Here is an 18,009-nt window from a genome sequence, read left to right as displayed (position 1 = left end):
AGTATGGCCTCTCCCAAATTGACCTCGGCCTCTAGATGAGGCACGACTGAAGCTACCTGAATGTCGGGACCTCTTGTCCATACCCTACATAATCTCTCTTGTCTCACAGCGTATGTGCTTAACATGACGCGCTATCTCTTCAATTTGATGAAATGAAGTCATGTCTCTGCCTCTATAGCCATAGCAAGGTGAATACAATGGAGAAGACCATCAATGAATCTCATCACTCTCTCCTCCTCAGAGGGAACTAAAATAGTAGCATGATAGGAAAACTCGATAATTCTAATCTCATACTCAGTAACTGACATTTGACCCTGCTGAAGGTGGTCAAACTGCCTCCTTGGCTCGTCTCTTCTGGTGCAAAGCACAAACTTATCCAAAAATACAGTGGAGAACTGAGATCAAGTAAGAGGAGGTGATCCTACTGGTCTGCCTAGCTCATAAACATGTCACCACCTCTTGGCAGGACCCTGCATCTGGAAGGCGGTGAGTCAACTCTATTGGACTCTACTAGTCCCAAATTGCATAGAATCTCGTGAAATGATCCAAAACCTCTCGGGCATTCGCTGAAGGTGTACCGATGAAGTGATGAGGATATAACTTTGTACACCCGTCTCGCCTCTTCAGCTCATCAGCTGACATCATGGTCCTATCTCAGGCTGCACGGCAACAGTTGGCTAATCTCCCCTAACTGGTAACATTGCGGGGGCTTGATAACCATGGGCCATCTTCTCTTGGTATGAGTAGCGAGAGTTTGCGCTCCGCCCCCTGCCTGGGAAGTAGCTGGTGCAGTAGGAAACACCCCAACCTGAGCCAAACTCTCAAATAAACCAGCCATACAAACCAAGGCATCTTGAACATTTGGTGTAGAAAATAAACCCTAGGGACCCTGAGATGGTCCCACCAGCTTCACACAAATCTAGGCCCGCTTATCCACTAGAGTAAGTGGTGGATTCCCAAAAGGTGCTCTGGCATGCCCTCTAGTTGGGGATATGCTCCACCTCTAATCGCGCCCCTGCCCCTACCTTTTGTGGCTCCAGCTTTAAGGACGGGCTCTTAATCGCCAGTTGATGCGCGAGTCCTCACCATCTATCACTACAAAAGAAATAGTGTTTAGCGACGGTCGTATTCCGTCTCTAAACCTCTATTTTTCGTCGCTACAGTTGTTTAGCGACGGATTCAAGTTTGTCTCTAAAATACTCGTAGCTAGGCTCATAGCGACAAAAAATACCAAACCGTCGCAGAATTAGCGACCGATGAGCGACGGAATATATCTGTAGCAAAGTTTAGCGATGAAAATAACCGTCGCTATATTGCTTGTTTCTATCGCTATTTTGACGACTTTTGTCGCGACAATACATAACAAAATTCATCGTTTGTTCTTAATAGCTACGAAATCGTCCCTCGCTAGTCATGTTATAGCTAATTCTCCCTGCATTTTGCAACAAAACCTTTTGTCGCAAATTCATCGCAAGATTTAATTTTACGCGATAATTTTAGCTACGGAAAGTATCCGTCGCTAATTTATTTTTAATATATTGCTGATTTTTCAAAATTCTTTTTATTTATTATTTTAAATGTGCTCTGTTCAAGCATATTACATAAAAGCTATTAAATACACTTAATAAAAAGTCACTGATATTAATATAAATTAACAATATATTCAACAAGGTCCAAAATATATAGCATAATGCATATAACGGTATTGTTAAGTACAAAAAATTTACAAGGACCAACAATAAAGTGCAAACAAAATAGGCTAACTATGCGAGGATGGAGAGTTACGGTCATCATCAGAACCCAATGCATGAACCTCATCAATGTTAGCAGCAGTAGAAAATGTAAAAACTGTAAGTGCCACATCTAATGGGTGGTTGGTAAGATCAGTATTTGGCGGATGCGAGGGTAAGGAAACTAATTCGCGTACCCGCTCAACAATTACAGGAACTATATGATATGCCAGTGCAGGAATCAATCGCATCACTATCTCATCCAGATTCCATATCGGTGTTGATTGAGCATTTGGAGGAATTGCTGATGATGTAGCATCAGATCCAAAAGAGTCATGAAGATTTGGCCCATAGTAGCATTTTGCTTGAGATCCAAGACCATATACTCTTCTTTTCTTTTTTCCTCTCGCGGGTTGATTATATGCTTTACACTGATCAATATCAGATTGAGTCTGTGTTTGTTGTTTTAATATCTCCTGATAATTTTCCTGTAGAAGAGTTAATAATTAGTGAAATAAAAAGACTAAATAATATTGAGCATTCAATTTACAAAATGAAAAATTATATGAAAGTAAAGTCAATAAAATTATTTAAAAAGTTATCTTACATGTACGATTCGGGATTTCTCAACAACAAAAGATTTTCCATCATTACCATATGTATGGACGTGCAAATGCAACTCAGTTGGTGTTGGATCTCGACCCTTTTTAACAGCCTATACAAAAGTTAATCAATTAATAAGATAGACCTTAAGACTGTCAAGAATTAAGTTCAGTGCTAATATTGCTAAGGTGCCACCCCTGATAATATCGAATGCCTTGCTTTAAACCACCATATTCTGTATGAGTAGTAGCTTAGAGGCAGATCTATAATGTCATACATGCGCATTCTTTACTTTCAACTTAAACTACTCACTATAAAAAACTAGTTATAACATATAAATATATTGACTGAACATCAAATTTCAGGAAGTAACAACTCTAGATTAAAGGCAACTGAACGCTCACAATTTAAAAATCCTAATACATTTGATGTATTTTTCACCACTAACTTAAAATCTTGAATATGATTGTGGTTGACTTTTCATCCACACTTGCTAGTTAGCAGCTTGATAATGTCATTGCAGAAAGTGATCCATGAGCAGAACTTTGTAATTAATATTCAAGATCAAAAGAAAAAAGATAGTTTCTTTAACTTTACTTCAAGATGGAGTTCGCCGAAGCAACATCACAAATAGGTTTATAATTTCTCATCACTGTAAAACCTTATAACTCCACATTTGTAATTCAAAAAACTGTCGGTTGAAGCATTTGGTTAAAAAAAAATTATTTCGGTAGAAATCAAGGCTGATGAGATGTAAAGTTCCCTTGGGATGACAACTCAGAACTTTCCATGAAATAGTCTTAAATGATTAATTTTTTAAGGAAATAATAATAGACATCATACAAAATATTTTATTTAAAAAATGTATGTCAATCTTGAGAGACCTTGGCCAATGCAAATATGAAAACACTGACAATGAAGTCAACTTAGAACTTTCCTTGAAATATACCTAAATGATTTTAGTAGTATATATCAGACATTTTAAGTAATAAGTGTCAAATGAATATTCAAACTTGAGAGACCTTGGCCATTGCAAATCTAATTAAACACACGCTTTAGCACTGAATTAGCAAGAGAAAAAGGGAATTATTAATTTTGTCTTTAGAGCAGGGTATAAAGTAGTGAATTTAGAAGCTAAAGAGCCTCACTTCTCAGGCAAATATGGCCCAACTATTGACCAATGATGACTAGATTAACCATGCTACTAACAGGGCTAAAAGAAACCTGATCAGGACGAAAATGATAGAAAACTGAGCAATATCATAAATGACAGGCACCTAAGTAGAGCACTATTTAGTTGAAAATAGCACTACAAGTTGACAGCTCGGACAACTCTTTCAGCTATTTCACAAGACTGTGCCTATCCATAAAGGATTTAAATTTTGCCTTGGAAGAAGAGAAACGAAGTGGTATACTGAATATAACCTTAAATTTCTCAAACAACCAAAGAGATAGAAAGTACTGAAGTTTAGAACTACTAGAAAAGCAAAGCAAAATGTAACAGATTAAAAAAGGGGAAAAATTAGTATTTAAGATGAGTTTCTTGTGTTTTCTCCAATCCCCTTCCTGTAAGGATGCACAAGAAAAGAAAGGGAGAGAGGGAGATGTCCATGTAGCAGGACCAAGTACTTAGAAAAATTACATCACCTGTCATGAACTTATTCATAACACTAGTATCAACTAAAAGAAAATGATCTACATAAACCTCCAAGATTCAGCTTTTACTACAATAGCACTGCAAGTTGACAGCTCTTTCAGTTTACTAGGACAATTTACTTTGACAAAAGCCGAGAGTGAAAAAAAAAAAAAAGAACACCCTTTAGATGTGGCACCTACGGTTCCTAAAGTAGACCACCTACTTCTGTAGTTTTACTAGACCCTTTAGAACCCCAAATATATGAAGATTTGCTTATCCAGTTGGACTGCACTTTGTATTCCTCCCCATGTCCCCTTTCCCTATATTGAAGATCTAGGCTACCTTATCTGAGTTCCAAAAAAGATTTGAAGATTTAACATGTTGACACATCTGTTGGATGAAATGGGGTGTCAAAAATTTGAGATTTTGGCACTTTTGTGGCACTAGAACATTACATTAGTTTTTTCAACTCAATATCTAAATATCTGGGCAAATCATTAACTTGCTGATCATTAACTGAAGGTACATTCACTATGCTTGCAAATACTTCCCTCTTGTTTTCTTTTCTTTCATATTATGTTCCTCTTTCCCCGCCAACAAATGATTCTCAACATATACAATTGGACCACAAACTTGGACCTTAATTTCCTTTTTATTTGTTTCAATTCAAAGTGGTAACTAATCGTACAATAATTTTGCAACTCACGATTTTTGAAGACATATTGATCCAACTTTAGAAATTAATTATTGTGGATAACTTCATTATGTAATTTATACATACTAAAAAGAAGAGATATTTTTCTGGATCCTAAGGAACTATCAAAAAACTAATATAATGAACTGATAGCAACAAAGAATCCTAAGGAACTATCAAAAAGCTGGGCAGATCAAGCAGATAAGGAAAAAGGGAATGAGGTAGACTCGTTGGACAGTCATGTGTCAATTTATAAGGAAAATGCAAGTCCTACCAATGCACAAAAGTTCAATAAACATAACTCAAACGCAGAATATTAAAAATAGAACAAGAGACAATCCGCAGCTCACAACGTCAGGTAACCTACTTAAATGAGATTCAGATTCGAATTAGAGTAAACTTAAATGAGATTTTCAGATATTTTATATACACTTAAAAGTCTCTTCCGATACTCCAAAACACTGATAGAGCCACTTGTGTGAGTCCCAGTGGCAACTCCGCTCCCAGCACAATGATGTTTTGTATTTATTTCTGACTTTTCAACACAATTAGGATCTTTCCAAAGTCTCAACCAACTTTGCCACACATTATTTGGAATAGAGTCCGGTTGCATCCTATTTGATTTTAGTTTGCTAACAAAATTACTGTATCTTTTTGCTGCCCTATGCTCCCATTGGATCCGCATCGCACTATCAATTGAAGAATCCCAATAGAATGCCTTCTAATATTAATTTTAGTTTCCTATTTAATATTAAAATAAACAAGACCTTAGAGTTCTTTATTTAATAAGACTCAATTAACACTTAACAATTAACACTGAGATAACTGCCGGTAATTTTATTTGCTTTCAATGAGCTCCTCCATAATTTCACATTATGACTAAGGATGCTTACAGTTAATTCAAACATGGAAGTCATGAAGATTAAGTGACCAACAAACCTTCTGCAAATTGAAACTCATGTGAAAATTGGTCTAATACCCTATGATTCTAAAATGATAACGACAATCCAAAGAGAGCCATTGATATAATCAAGGATACCCAACGATATTGAACCAACATACATACAAAATTTAATTAATTCGTTTTTACTTCAGGCATGACAGGAAGAGACCATTTTTATCAAGAACATTTAACTTATTTCCAATCTTCAGACATGAAAGAAGATGACGAACATATCTTAACACCCAGCCACCCTTACTTTAATCCAACACATGATCAAGTTAACAGGTGGACGGAAATTCTTACACAAAATACCTAGATCTAATTTTTAGTAGAACTTAGAGGAGCATTCATTGTTTTTTCACATATTTTAGCTCAGATTTTATTTCCTGAACACTTCCCCAAAAAATTATCCAAAAAATAAGATAAAATCCCACAGAAAGTCACTGCATTGCAGAAGAAAAAATCTTGACTTATATATTCTGACATCCATTTGCTAGGCATTGAATTAGTTTGCAGATAATCGGACACTTTCCTTTTTAGTTAGATTTAAGGAGTTCCAGTCATGTTCCATGATAGAAGCACAAGACAGGATGAACATAATTCTCGCCCAGGTCTACAAAACAGGAATGAAATCACAAAGAAGCTTACCGTATCAAGGACATATAATCCCTAAAATCAACGCACGACTTCAAGTTTCAGAATTCTGCAAACACACGACTTCGAATTTCAGAATTCTGCAGCAAATATTTTGCAATTTTGAAAGTTTTCTTCTATTTTTCAGATATTAACCCTAGATTCACACCCATTTTTTTGTATTTGAGAAAAAAAAAACTCACATTGTGGAAGAGGAATGAAAGTGGGAGTCTGATAGATAGGAGAGAAAGTGGGCGTGTTTGTGCCCTAATTGTTGGAATATCTTTTAACTAGGGTAAATTCATTTTTAGGACGAAAAATTTAGCAACGAAAATAACGACTGACCTAATTTCTGTCGCTAATAATAACTAATGAAATTTTATTTTAAGGAAACTAGCGACGAAAAATTTTGTCGCAGCTAACTTTGGAATGTCTTGATAAGTAAAATGAATGCAGCGACGGATTTTTTGACGTTAAATCCGTCGCTAAGTTTTAATAATTTTTGTCGCCCCACTTTCGTCGCTAATTTTGTAGGTAAAATAAAGGTGCTAATATTTTGCGCCAATTTTAGCGACGAATATAAGTTTTGGTCGCTAATCCTCCACTATATTTGATACGAATTATTTTGTATCTTATTTGGCGACAAACTATAAAATTCGTCGCCAATCCTTCGTTATTTAGCTACGAAGTATCTCTTGTCGCTAAACGCTGTTTTTTTGTAGTGTATGATAGAATAGAAATACAAGATTTAGATTTGGATCAATCATATCACACGATAAGGAATAAAAGAAAGGAATATTTTTCTAAGGCCCAATAGTCTTACAAAGATAAGTACAGACGTCTCTGTACTGAATCACAAGACGCTATTATGCCTGCTCATGACTCGTGAGACCTAAAAAACCTTGTGCTCTGATACCAACTTGTCACGACCCAAAAGTCCATCAGAGTTATGATGGCGCCTAACACCACTTACTAGGCAAGCCAACAACAAATGTGTAGAAATAAACTTCAACAACAGTAAGAAATTATCTCAAATAGCGGAATAGCATAAATAACTGATGTCAAATGATGATACAACTAAAAGAACCCAAAAATATGGTGTCACCAAGTACATGAGATCTAGGGTGTACCAAATACAAAGTCTGAACAAATACATTATGGTTTGAAAGACTAAACATTAATAACATAAGATAAAGTACGGGACTTTAAGGCCTACGAATGGATCGGTAGTGCTCCTCGAAATCTCCGAGCAAATCCTGATATAACTCACTAGCGTTCTAGATATGCACATGAAGTGCAGAGTATAGTATGAATACAACCGACCCCATTTATTCAATAAGTAGCAAGCCTAACCTCGGGCCAAAAGCAGTGACGAGCTTGGCAAAGTCTAATACTCACTCTCAATAGCGAACAACGGTAATAACAATAGAATAATAGCAAAAAGGAAAAGCAGATCAACTAAAATCAGGTTCAACTCTATCACAATAAGAGGAGAAATAAGAATGCTTTTCATGTATATCAGTCAAGGCATTAACTTTCCACGGAAATCACTTAAATAGGGATTTATCAAAGTAAAATGTGATTTCAAGCTCTAAACATAAAATAGAGATATCAAATACCAACTAGCATGAGGAAAATACATCTCTATGCCTGCATGACAAGTATACATGCCAAACAATAACATCATAACCTAATCATCAAGTATACAAAGTCTCAGCACATTAATAGTTCCTGGCACACGTACCCCTCAATCATACTGTCAGCACTCTCATGGTGCCTGGCATAATTCCCCTGTATCATCACATACACACACACATACACAGACACTCAGCACTGTACGAGTGCCTGATATATATCCCTCACTAAGCACATCTTGTGTGCCTACACTCACAGGTTATTACCTGACTCAGGAGAGGCGGATCCTAGCCCCAGCGCTAATCGGATCAAAAGTCAATGATCGATATAACTTAGACTAATATAGGGCCTTGACACAAGCATGACCTCAATATTAATATCAACAAGGCTATATTGCCCGAGATCAGTCATTAATCCTCTCAAGTATCAATATGCCAACATCTCACAATACCAATAATAAAAATACCGCACAGAATGTACCAACATGCAACAACTTAGCTCAAACCCGTATCACACACAAGGAGACTAACAACATGTAAGATAACATATAAAAAGTGCACAGAGATACAGATATAACTCGCGGACATCATATCATGACTGAAAATATGAGTACAATAAAGGAAAATAGCTCAACATAGCAAAAATAGCTCTATCATGTCTCATACAGATAAGCACATAGCATGTACATGATTTCTACAATGGATAATAGCTCACCTAGTCATACACGTGAAGGAAATACCATATCAAAGTAGCATGATAGAAAAATAAGGCATATAACATCCTAGAGTGTACCCGGATCATGAATTACTACATTTCACACATATACGCTCGTCACCTCGCAGGTGTGTCACCCCCAACATATAACAAATATCATAACCAAATGGGGAAAATATCCTCAAACAAAGCTTAGGCAAAATACTTACCTCAAACGAGCGAGAATCAATACTCCAAGAATCCCCTACCTCTCAAATCGGCCTTCGAACGTGTCAAATAACACGCCACAATGTCAAATAATGCTAAAGGAAATAACTATGTAGCATATAGGCTCAATATATAATCAATTACACAAACTCAACCAAGGAGTCAACCCAGGTTTGTTTCTTGGAACCTAACAAAACTCACAAATCCCGACTATCCATTTGAATAAAAGTCCAACCATACAAGTTTTATCCAAATCCGACTCTGAATCGGGGTTCAAATTCCATTTATTCATTTTCAAAATTTTCTTACAAAAACACCGATTTCCTTCCTTTGATTCACAAATTAAATATCAAAATCGATGATAGAATCATGAATAATAATCAAATCTGAGTTAAGAAAACTTCCCCAATCGCCTCAAAAGTCACTCCAATCTAAGCTCCCAATCTCAAAATATTATAAAATGAAGCTAACTCTCGAATATAATATCCTACCAGTGAACTTTGCTTCTACGAACATTTTGGTCACTTCTGCTACATCACTTCTATAGCCGAATCATCATAGATGCGAGATCCAATTAAGTTTATGACCCATCACTTTTGCGACAATAATTCCTCTTCTGCGGATCCACTCCTATGCACGCACTTCTCCGCTCAAAATTCTGCATCTACGGACTACCTAGCCCAGGGCAACCTCACTTATGTGCTACCTTCCTTGCTTCTGCGATTTTGCAAATGCGCAACGTAGGCTGCTTCTGTTACCTAGCACATGCGCGATAGTTTCGCAGGTACGAAACACTAGAACCAAAGTTGTCATCCAACTCCAATCATCTTCTGGGTGGTCTGAAACCCACTCGATCCCCTTCGGGCCCCCCTAGCATACCAACAAGTCCAAACACATGATAGGGACCTACTCAAGGTATCAAATCACACAAAGTAACATCAAAACCACAAATCACACCTCAATTCAAACTTCATGAACTACCCAAACTTCTAAATTCCAAACGTCAAACCACGTCTAAACAACTCAGAATGACTCCAAATAATGTAGGCGAGTCATAAATCACCACACAAACCTATCACAAGGCTAAGAGTACAAAACAGACCTTGATAGCCACCAAGTCAACTACGAGTCAAATATATCAATTTTTCAAACATTCAAATTATCAACTTTCGGCAATTAGCCTCAAATATATCTAGACACACGAAAATCAATTCTGGGCATACACTCTAGTCCAAAATCACCATCCAGACCTGTCGGAATTATCAAAACTTCAATTTAAGGTTATTTACACAAAAAGTCAAATCTTGGTCAACTCTTACAACTTAAACTTCCAACAAGGGAACTACGTGTTCTGATTCACTTCCAAATCTCCCTAAAATCAAACCAACCATCCACGCGAGTCATGAAACAACAAACAAGAGTATAGGAAGCATCAAATAGGGAAACGAGGCTCAGATACAAAAAAGACTTGCTGGGTCGCTACTTTGCAGAATGTCTAGGCCTACTCTAAATCACCTCAATCTTCTTTAGATCCACCTTGATCCAATCATTTGACACTATTTGGTCCAAGAATGCCACCGAGTCCAACCAAAACTTGCACTTGGAAAACTTAGCATATAATTTCTTCTCCCTCAGAATTTGAAGCACAATCCTCAAATGTTGCTCGTTCTCCTCCCTAATACGGAATATACCAAAATATCATCAATGAATACAATGACAAATGAATCCAAATAATGATGGAACACACTGTTCATCAGGTGTATAAAAGTTTCTGGAGCATTAGTCAAACCAAAAGATATCACCAAAAACTCATAATGCCGTCTTGGGGATTCCTAAAGCCATAATCATCAATTGTTGATAACCTGATCTTGAATCAATCTTTGAGAATACCCTGGAACCTTGAAGCTTATCATACAAATCATTAATAAGAGGCAATGTATACTTATTCTCTATAGTGACCTTGTTCAAGTGCCTATAATCAATTCATCCTCATAGAACCATCTTTCTTTTTCAGAAACAACATTGGTACACCCTAAGGAGAAAATCTTAGGCTGATGAATCACTTATCCAACAACTCCTTTAACTCAACTGGAGCTATATGATATGGCGAAATAGATATGGGCTGCGTGACAGGTACCAAATCAATACCAAATTAAATATGCCTATCGGGTGGCATGCCTGGTAGGTCTGTAGAAAAAAACAACTGGAAACTCTCTCGTTACTGGGACTGAATCAACAGTAAAAGTATCAGTACTAGTATCTTCAACAAAAGCCAGATAAGACAAACATCCCTTCTCAACCATTTGTTGATCCTTTAGAAATAAATCACCCCACTAGGAGTATAACCAAGATAACCCCTCTACTCTAACCTTGGTAATACTAGCAAAGCCGACGTTACAATCTTAGCGTGATAATCTAGAAGAGCATGATACGGAGATAGACAATCCTTAACTAAAATTAAATCATAATCCACCATAATCAGCAGCCAAAGATCAACTCTTGTATCATTTCCCCAATAATAACCATATAATACCGAGATACACAATCTACCATAATGGAATCACCAAGAGGTGTAGAATTCCTTGTGAATTCTCCAAGTCTTGAGCAAGAATTGATGAAGAATTACCTTAGGGTTTCCTCCTCTCTCTTTAGAACACTCTCCACTCACTCTAAAATATCAGATTTCTCTTTCAAAATGAGCCCCAAGGGCTTTTAATCAAAATAGGGTCGGGTAAAAAAATAAAAAAAAGTGAAGCCCCGACACAAATCTACGGTCGCATATGCGACCGTATAACGCTTCTGTGGCCCTCTGGAACTGGGCACCCCTGCCTCATTCTGTGACCGGTTTGCAGTTCGTAGACCTATTCTGCAGTCGCATAATGCACCGCAGAACTACCCTCCAAAACCTTTTGTGCTGGGTATGCGATGGGTTATGCGACCCGTAATGTGATTATGCGGCCGCATAATGGACCGCATAATGATCCAAAAACATTGCCCAGATTTCTGCCACAGTCTGTAGATCAGTTCTGCAGTCCACAGATCAGTTCTGCGGTCCACAGATCAGTTCTGGGACTCAAGAATAAGCCGCATAAAATGCCCTGCAATTCCAAAAATTTTCTTCAAAAGTCTACTTCGGCACCACGAAACCCTGGGTTTAAGGTAAAATTTTATGGGGCCTTACAGGAACCTTGAAGCTTATCATACAAATCATTAATAAGAGGCAATGTATACTTATTCTCTATAGTGACCTTGTTCAAGTGCCTATAATCAATTCATCCTCATAGAACCATCCTTCTTTTTCAGAAACAATATTGTTACACCCTAAGGAGAAAAACTTAGGCTGATGAATCACTTATCCAACAAATCCTTTAACTCAACTGGAGCTATATGATACAGCAAAATAGATATGGGCTACGTGCCAGGTACCAAATCAATACCAAATTCAATATGCCTATCGGGTGGCATGCCTGGTAGGTCTGTAGAAAAAAATAACTGGAAACTCTCTCGTTACTGGGACTGAATCAACAGTAGAAGTATCAGTACTAGTATCTTTAACAAAAAAACAGAAGACAAACATCCCTTCTCAACCATTTGTTGATCCTTTAGAAATAAATCACCCTACTAGGAGTATGACCAAGATAACCCCTCTACTATAACCTTGTTAATCCCAGCAAAGCCAACGTTAGAATCTTAGTGTGATAATCTAGATGAGTATGATACGGAGATAGACAATCCTTAACTAAAATTAAGTCATAATCCACCATACTCAGCAGCCAAAGATCAATTCTTGTTTCATACCCCCAATAATAACCATATAATACCGATATACACAATCTACCGTAATGGAATCACCAAGAGGTATAGAATTCCTTGTGAATTCTCCAAGTCTTGAGCAAGAATTGATGAAGAATGACCCTAGGGTTTCCTCCTCTCTCTTTAGAACACTCTCCATTTTCTCTAAAATATCAGATTTCTCTTTCAAAATGAGCCCCAAGGGCTTTTAATCAAAATAGGGTCGGGTAAATAAAATAAAAAAAAGTGAAGCCCCGACACAGATCTACGGCCGCATATGCGACCGTATAACGCTTCTGCGATCCGCAAAATGGGCCGCATAATGGCCCTCTAGAACTGGGCACCCCTGCCTCACTCGGTGACCGGTCTGCGGTCCATAGACCTATTCTGCAGTCATATAATGCGCCACAGAATTGCCCTACAAATATTTTTATGCTAGGTATGCGATGGGTTATATGACCCGCAAAGTGATTATGCGACTGCATAATGGACCGCCTAATGATCCAAAATAGTTGCCCAGATTTCTGCCTCAGTTTGCATATCAGTTCTGCGACTGAAAAATAAGACGCAGAAAACACCCCGCAATTCCAAATATTTTCTTCCAAAGTCTACTTCGGCACCACGAAACCCTGGGTTTAAGATAAAATTTTATGGGGCCTTACAGGAACCTTGAAGCTTATCATACAAATCATTAATAAGAGGCAATGTATACTTATTCTCTATAGTGACCTTGTTCGAGTGCCTATAATTAATTCATCCTCATAGAACCATCCTTCTTTTTCAGAAACAACATTGTTACACCCTAAGGAGAAAAACATAGGCTGATGAATCACTTATCCAACAACTCCTTTAACTTAACTAGAGCTATATGATACGGCGAAATAGATATGGGCTACGTGCCAGGTACCAAATCAATACCAAATTCAATATGCCTATCGGGTGGCATGCCTGGTAGGTCTGTAGAAAAAAACAACTGGAAACTCTCTCGTTACTGGGACTGAATCAACAGTAGAAGTATCAGTACTAGTATCTTCAACAAAAAAACAGAAGACAAACATCCCTTCTCAACCATTTGTTGATCCTTTAGAAATAAATTACCCTACTAGGAGTATGACCAAGATAACCCCTCTACTATAACCTTGTTAATCCCAGCAAAGCCAACGTTAGAATCTTAGTGTGACAATCTAGATGAGTATGATACGGAGATAGACAATCCTTAACTAAAATTAAGTCATAATCCACCATACTCAGCAGCCAAATATCAATTCTTGTTTCATACCCCCAATAATAACCATATAATACCGATATACACAATCTACCGTAATGGTATCACCAAGAGGTATCGAATTCCTTGTGAATTCTCCAAGTCTTGAGCAAGAATTGATGAAGAATTACCCTAGGGTTTCCTCCTCTCTCTTTAGAACACTCTCCATTTTCTCTAAAATATCAGATTTCTCTTTCAAAATGAGCCCCAAGGGCTTTTAATCAAAATAGGGTCGGGTAAATAAAATAAAAAAAGTGAAGCCCCGACACAGATCTACGGCCGCATATGCGACCGTATAACGCTTCTGCGATCCGCAAAATGGGCCGCATAATGGCCCTCTAGAACTGGGCACCCCTGCCTCACTCGGTGACCGGTCTGCGGTCCATAGACCTATTCTGCAGTCATATAATGCGCCACAGAATTGCCCTACAAATATTTTTGTGCTAGGTAAGCGATGGGTTATACGACCCGCAAAGTGATAATGGACCGCATAATGATCCAAAACAATTGCCCAGATTTCTGCCTCAGTTTGCATATCAGTTCTGCGACTGAAAAATAAGACGCAGAAAACACCCCGCAATTCTAAATATTTTCTTCAAAAGTCTACTTCGGCACCACGAAACCCTGGGTTTAAGATAAAATTTTATGGGGCCTTACAGGAACCTTGAAGCTTATCATACAAATCATTAATAAGAGGCAATGCATACTTATTCTCTATAGTGACCTTGTTCAAGTGCCTATAATCAATTCATCCTCATAGAACCATCCTTCTTTTTCAGAAACAACATTGTTACACCCTAAGGAGAAAAACTTAGGCTGATGAATCACTTATCCAACAACTCCTTTAACTCAACTGGAGCTATATGATACGGCGAAATAGATATGGGCTACGTGCCAGGTACCAAATCAATACCAAATTCAATATGCCTATCGGGTGGCATACCTGGTAGGTCTGTAGAAAAAAACAACTGGAAACTCTCTCGTTACTGGGACTGAATCAACAGTAGAAGTATCAGTACTAGTATCTTCAACAAAAACCAGATAAGACAAACATCCCTTCTCAACCGTTTGTTGATCCTTTAGAAATAAATCACCCTACTAGGAGTATGACAAAGATAACCCCTCTACTATAACCTTGTTAATCCCAGCAAAGCCAACGTTAGAATCTTAGTGTGACAATCTAGAAGAGTATGATACGGAGATATACGATCCTTAACTAAAATTAAGTCATAATCCACCATACTCAACAGCCAAAGATCAACTCTTGTTTCATACCCCCAATAATAACCATATAATACCGATATACACAATCTACCGTAATGGAATCACCAAGAGATATAGAATTCCTTGTGAATTCTCCAAGTCTTGAGCAAGAATTGATGAAGAATTACCCTAGGGTTTCCTTCTCTCTCTTTAGAACACTCTCAATTTTCTCTAAAATATCAGATTTCTCTTTCAAAATGAGCCCCAAGGGCTTTTAATAAAAATAGGGTCGGGTAAATAAAATAAAAAAAGTGAAGCCCCGACACAGATCTACGGCCGCATATGCGACCGTATAACGCTTCTGCGATCCGCAAAATGGGCTGCATAATGGCCCTCTAGAACTGGGCACTCCTGCCTCACTCGGTGACCGATCTGCGGTCCATAGACCTATTCTGCAGTCATATAATGCGCCGCAGAATTGCCCTTCATATATTTTTGTGCTAGGTATGTGATGGGTTATATGACCCGCAAAGTGATTATGCGACCGCATAATGGACCGCATAATGATCCAAAACAATTGCCCAGATTTCTGCCTCAGTTTGCATATCAGTTCTGCGATTGCAAAATAAGACGCAGAAAACACCCCGCAATTCCAAATATTTTCTTCAAAAGTCTACTTTGGCACCACGAAACCCTGGGTTTAAGATAAAATTTTATGGGGCCTTACAGGAACCTTGAAGCTTATCATACAAATCATTAATAAGAGGCAATGTATACTTATTCTCTATAGTGACCTTGTTCGAGTGCCTATAATTAATTCATCCTCATAGAACCATCCTTCTTTTTCACAAACAATACCGGTGCACCCTAAGGATAAAAACATAGCCTGATGAATCACTTATCCAACAACTCCTTCAACTCAGCTGGAGCTATATAGTACGGCGGAATATGGGCTGCGTGCCAGGTACCAAATTCAATATGCCTATCGGGTGGCATGCCTGGTAGGTCTGTAGAAAAAAACAACTGGAAACTCTCTCGTTATTGTGACTGAATCAACAGTAGAAGTATCAGTACTAGTATCTTCAACAAAAACCAGATAAGACAAACATCCCTTCTCAACTATTTGTTGATCCTTTAGAAATAAATCACCCTACTAGGTGTATGACCAAGATAACCCCTCTACTATAACCTTGTTAATCCCAGCAAAGCCAACGTTACAATCTTAGTGTGACAATCTAGAAGAGCATGATACGGAGATAGACAATCCTTAACTAAAATTAAGTCATAATCTACCATACTCAGCAGCCAAAGATCAACTCTTGTTTCATACCCCCAATAATAACCATATAATACCGATATACATAATCTACCATAATGGAATCACCAAGAGGTGTAGATACATGAACAAGATTATTAAGAGAACCACGAGGCATATCCAAATAAGGAGCAAAATAAAATGACACATATGAAAAGGTAGACCACGGATCAAATAATACAAAAGCATCTCTGTGACAGACTGAAACCATACATGTGATCACAACATCTCGGGCCATTACCTCGAGTCTACTCGAAAAAAACATAGAAACGGGCCTGCCTGCAACTATTGGGACCTGCACCAACCTGACACCCTCCTCTAGGGCGGCCTTTCACTACATGTCCTCCCCCTCTAGCTGACTAGGTAGGGGTGATGCAACTGGTGTGGGAGCCAGTGTCTGAGAACTCTGTGGAGTTGTGCCTCTACCATATATGGGGCAATACTTCCTCACATGTACAAAGTCTCTACACTCATAACAACCTTTGCCTGAGTGAGTCTACTGAACCTGGAATTGCCCCTAATGAGCCCAGTGCCCATTATAAGTCGAATAGATGGAGCCTAGTACGAATTGACTAGAACAACACGAAAAGATGATGGAATTGGAGTGCCGAAAGATGATTGAGCGACTGCACCACGTGCTACATGCTAAGTAGAATAAGTCGGCTTACCATAATGACTTTTACTAGACTAAGCCCTACCTCCAAATGAGGCACCACTAAAACTAATAGAATGACATAGCCTCTTATATCTCATCATGGCCTCTCTCCCCTGACTGCGAATATGATCGATGCTCCAGGCTATCTCCATGGCCTCACGGAAAGTAGTCTCAAACTTTGACTCTCAAGCTTTAGCAAACTTGATGACGTAAGTCAAACCCTCAATAAACTGCCTCACCTTTTAAGCCTCGGTGGGGATCAAAAAGGCTGCATGATGAGATAACTCTGTGAACCTTGCCTCATTCTCCGGAACTAACATACGATCTTGCTGAAGATCATCGAACTAGCCTCTAAACACATTCCTCCTGGTGAGTGGGATGTACCTCTTAGGAAACAAGTGCTAAAACTAAGTCCAAGTAAGATGAGATTAACTAGACAACTCCTCTTAGCTGAAATGTTGTGACATCCACTCCATTGGACTTTTACCAGACCCAAATTGCAATGCATCTGATGGCATCGATCTAGAAAATCCTTGTCATCCTTTGAAGTGTCACAATCAAAGTGAGGGGGATGTAACCTTTGAAACCTATCTAGCTTCTTCTTATCCTCAGCAGACATAGCAAGCATAATCTCAGGTCTAGTTGTTATAATAGGATGCTCGCCACAAACTAGCAATACTCCCGGTGTCTGGAACCTCGCCATTTTGTGCTATGGTGTCACGACCCAATATCTCACCTTAGGCTTCGTGATGGCACGTAGTCTCTAAGACAAGGTAAGCCGAGGACTGGATTAGTGGGAAATTACTAAGTTAATAAAGGGATTGGTAATTAATTAAAATGTTTTGGACAAGCCTAATGGAGATTAACGTGGCAGCCAAATACCTTACATAAACATGACTCTTGAATTCAAATAAAAGGTGGCAAAACTTGGAGGTGTCTTTGGCAAATTAAGCCACAAGTGGGGCCCATACCCACTAATACAAAA

At 38.3% G+C, this 18,009-nt stretch overlaps 1 protein-coding gene across 1 annotated transcript; it reads right to left on the bottom strand.

The window, feature by feature from the left end:
• Positions 1-1,746: 1,746 nt before the first annotated feature.
• Positions 1,747-17,727, bottom strand: LOC107804969 (uncharacterized). The gene is made up of 4 exons (XM_075250714.1): positions 17,512-17,727; positions 5,094-5,384; positions 2,338-2,445; positions 1,747-2,218 (listed from the first exon to the last, which is right to left on the bottom strand). The coding sequence occupies exons 1-4, from the start codon at positions 17,725-17,727 to the stop codon at positions 1,760-1,762; spliced, it is 1,074 nt and encodes a 357-aa protein (XP_075106815.1). The 3' UTR covers positions 1,747-1,759.
• Positions 17,728-18,009: the final 282 nt, after the last annotated feature.

This window comes from Nicotiana tabacum, chromosome 4 (genome assembly GCF_000715075.1).
Source record: "Nicotiana tabacum cultivar K326 chromosome 4, ASM71507v2, whole genome shotgun sequence".
Taxonomy (NCBI): domain Eukaryota; kingdom Viridiplantae; phylum Streptophyta; class Magnoliopsida; order Solanales; family Solanaceae; genus Nicotiana; species Nicotiana tabacum.
The sequence above is the reverse complement of the archived record's forward strand: the minus strand, read 5'-3'. Positions and strand labels throughout refer to the sequence as shown.

Bases quoted from the DNA above. Each gene is read 5' to 3' on its own strand.
- LOC107804969 (XM_075250714.1), bottom strand. From the start codon at position 17,727: ATGGCGAGGTTCCAGACACCGGGAGTATTGCTAGTTTGTGGCGAGCAT. The intron at 5,385-17,511 runs GTAAAAGTCCAA...AATTAATATTAG, and splicing joins TGCATTGCAATTTGGGTCTG to AAGGCATTCTATTGGGATTC. The intron at 2,219-2,337 runs GTAAGATAACTT...ACTCTTCTACAG, and splicing joins AGAAATCCCGAATCGTACAT to GAAAATTATCAGGAGATATT.